The 3,558-nt window shown below is 46.5% G+C and overlaps 1 protein-coding gene across 3 annotated transcripts in view; it reads left to right on the forward strand.

Moving 5' to 3' along the window:
• Window positions 1–57: 57 nt before the first annotated feature.
• The window catches only part of CCDC60 (coiled-coil domain containing 60), a 163,500-nt gene continuing 159,999 nt past the window's right edge, over window positions 58–3,558 (forward strand). For 2 of the 3 annotated variants that reach the window (XM_019506770.1, XM_019506772.1), the window contains exon 1: window positions 58–587. In XM_019506770.1, coding sequence (XP_019362315.1) covers window positions 282–587 — 306 coding nt within the window. In that variant the 5' untranslated portion in view covers window positions 58–281. The remainder of the gene's footprint in view (window positions 588–3,558) is intronic. The other variant, XM_019506771.1, reaches the window with a different exon arrangement.

The following is a 3,558-nucleotide window of genomic DNA, read 5'->3' on the forward strand; positions in this document are numbered from 1 at the left end:
CGGCGGCGGGAGGGGAGGGGAGGGGAGGGGAGCGGCCGGGCGCTTCCCGGCGCGGCGCCCCCGGCCCAGGCCTGTACACATGCAGGCAGGAGCTGGGCCAGGCCCGTGCCAGGGGCACGCCGGGCCGCACAGCCTGGTCTAGGCCTGACCCGTGCCCTTGGCAGTGCTGCTCAGGGGAGACTCCTGTGTTGGGTTCGGCCCAGGGGCCAGGCTGCAGCCCCCTGTTGCGGCGCTGAGGGGCCCCGACCCGCCTGCAGCGGCAGGGAGAGGCCAAGGAGCCGATGAACAGCAGGGGCAGGATGCCCGGGAACATGAAGACGCTGGACCCCCGTTATTTTGTGCTCATCAAGCCACTGCCCAGTCCCACACAGAAAGGAGTGAAGGTGCGGGCCAGGAGTAGCACCGTGTACCGGCGCTGGGAGCCCAAGCAGGAGGACGTGTTCTGGGAGAACTACCACCGACGGCACCAGCAGCTCACTCGGCAAGGGTACTGGACCCCCAGCTGGAAACCCTACCAGGAGCTTGGGGAAATGCTCTACCTGGAACCAAAGAAACTCACCCTTTACTACTTGGGACAGCTCCCTCAGGTAGGCTTGCCTCTCAGGCTCTGTTTTCTATTGTTTCCCATTTTTGGTTTTCAGTCGACACGAGAAGAGCATCGTGCTGTAATTAAATTGCAGAGACGCATTCCCATAGAAAAGAGCAGTCGATTTCTGTTTAAAGAACAAGAAGGGGGTCTGCAGCAAGGTGCCGCGCTGGCCTATTAATCAATAATTCCAATATGATAGAATGAATAATGACAGCACAGAACATCTGTACAGACGAAGCCAAATGCAGCGCTCTGACCTTTTGTGTTGCAGATTGAGAACCAAGAAGAGAGGTATTCAGAGTTGAAAGTTTTAGTACTTACTGTTTTAATGGAGCGGAGGAATTAGAGGAATAAGAGTGAAACTTAGAGAAGGAGGAATGCACTCTTTTGTGGGATGGGTAATCAGATCACCCCTGAAAAAGGAAGGAAAGGAAACAAACAGAAGAGGCAATATATAAGAATGAGAAAAGGGCGGTTGCACAGAGAACAGGAGTCGTCAAAGAAATGATGGGCTCATAGAAGGGGTGTCAGACTCACTCTGCCCATCCGTTGGGCTGGATCTGGGCTGCAGTCCATACATTTGATACCCCTGATCTATAGAATGGGCAGTGAGTTAGGAACTGAGTGTAAAAGGGACATGTCAGAATTGGAAACAGCATGATAGGTCAAAGAAAAAGATGAGGGGCTAGGAGTGAAAAAGGTTATCAAAGAGGGTGGTGTGAAAGCCCCTGAATCAGTTAAAGTTATTTCATGTTATGAACTGTATCTGTATTGGAGTTCACAAAGTCAACTATTGTTAGCTGGATCTGCTGTTACATTTAATACCCATTTAAGTATTACTTCATCATAGTCCCCTTGCTGTTAGATATTGTGTAAGTGGGTAGAGCTCTACCATGGGTCTTCATTACTGTCTGATTTAATGACAAAAACATTAGTTTGCTTGGTTGCACCTGAGATGAAATTGTAAAATCCTGTTTGTTAGCTGTAGGATTGCTGCCTTATGCCAGAAAATTTAAGTCTCCCTTATGTTCATGCTCTCATCCAAGGGAGGTAACTCCACCTGTTGTGTGAATATGCCCGAATACTCTTCTACTCTCTGCACCCCAGTAACTATAATGATTTCAACTGAGCTATACTTTCTAAAGTGGTACCCAAGAGGCAGTTGCTTGCAGCTGTCATGGAAAGCAGTAGTGGTGTGGTGGGTGGGAGGAAAACAGAGGAGAAACTAATCACCCACTGCAGAGGAGATTCTGTCTGCTCACTGCTTAATTCTCTGCAGTGAATGTATGTTGGAAGAACATTTAGAGATATAAAGACTTACATTGACTGTTTAAAGCTTTCAAACAGGCACTGGTTCCCATGCATTATTTTTCTGACTTTCTAACGTTTGATCATCTTGCCCTTTTAAGTCAAAGATACGGTTCTGTGGGTACATGGGTGTACTACCAATATAGCCATCATCTTTGACCTCTGAAAACCCTTTCTTCTGAACCTACAAATACCTTTTAAGGTTGATCTTTCCATTACAATGTGGAAGTCAGTGGAAATTTTGCACAGGATATGGGCATTATAAAGGGAGATATTGAAACTGAGTTTGAATACTGGTATTTGAGATTTAAGTCAAATTACCAGGTTAAAAATGTATACTTTCTGCAAAAATGAGCTTGATCTGGGTCAGGTCTGTATTAAAAATACGGTGTATGACTGTAACTTAAATTGGAGATTTTCTAAGCTCATGGGGGAATTAACTGCCCAACTCTTTTATTATTGTGGGATTTGTGTGGCTAAACCCCCTAGTCAGCTTTGTAAATCTCAACCTAATTTATGTAATAAAATATGATTTTACTTTAAAAGACCAAATGTACCTTGCCATAGCACTATGCTGGAATATTATTATGATTCACTATATATTCAGATTACTATACCTTACCATTTCAACCACTGGGTGAGTGAACTGTAGAATTGCTAGAAGTAAAAAATATAATCTCTTTGACTATATTTGCAATATAGGCCTTCCAAAAGTTAGCCTTTCATTAGTCACCTGTGGAGTGAGAGAATAGCAATACTGAGTAACAGTGAAATCTAAACAGAATAGTAAGAAGATTAGAACCCTCTGCGAGTTCCATAGATTTCATAGATGTCATAGACATTAGGGCTGGAAGGGACCTTGGAAGATCATTGAGTCCAGCCCCCCACCCGAAGGGCAGGAAGTCAGGTGGGGTCATAGGATTCCAGCAAGATAAGCATCCAATGTACTCTTGAAGGTGTTCAATGTAGGTGCTTGAACCACCTCCGATGGCAGGCTATTCCAGACCTTCGAGGCTCGGACAGTAAAGAAATTCTTCCTTATGTCCAGCCTGAAACAGTCTTGTAGTAGTTTATAACCATTCAACCTTGCCATCCCTTGGGGTGCTCTGGTGAACAAATGTTCCCCCAGATACTGGTGGTCACCCCTGATAAACTTATCGGTGGCCATCAGATCACCCCTGAGCGTGCGCTTTTCCAAGCTAAAGAGCCCCATGGCTCTCAGCCTGTCATCGTAAGGTCTGTTTTCCTGACCTCTGATCATGTGCGTGGCTCTTCTCTGGACCCTCTCAAACTTCTTCACATCCTTTTTGAATTGTGGAGCCCAAAACTGAATGCAGTACTTCAGCTGCAGCCTCACCAAGGTCGACTACAAGGGGAGAATGACGTCCCGGGATTTGGTTGAGAAGCATCTATGGATACAAGCCAGCGTTTTGGTCACTTTACTAGCCGCAGCATCGCATTGCAGGCTCATGTTCATCTTGTGGTCAATGATGACCCCCAAGTCTCTTTCTTTCGTAGTTCTAGCCAGCGTAGCACTGCCGAGCCTATAAGGGTGCTGCAGGTTTTTCTTCCCAAGGTGGAGAACCTTGCATTTTTCGGTGTTAAACACCATCAGGTTCTCATCCGCCCAGTTGCTGAGCCTGTCCAGGTCAGCCTGGATC

Source organism: Gavialis gangeticus, unplaced genomic scaffold (assembly GCF_001723915.1).
Source record: "Gavialis gangeticus isolate Ggan-Ray unplaced genomic scaffold, GavGan_comp1, whole genome shotgun sequence".
In the NCBI taxonomy this organism is placed as follows: Eukaryota; Metazoa; Chordata; order Crocodylia; family Gavialidae; genus Gavialis; species Gavialis gangeticus.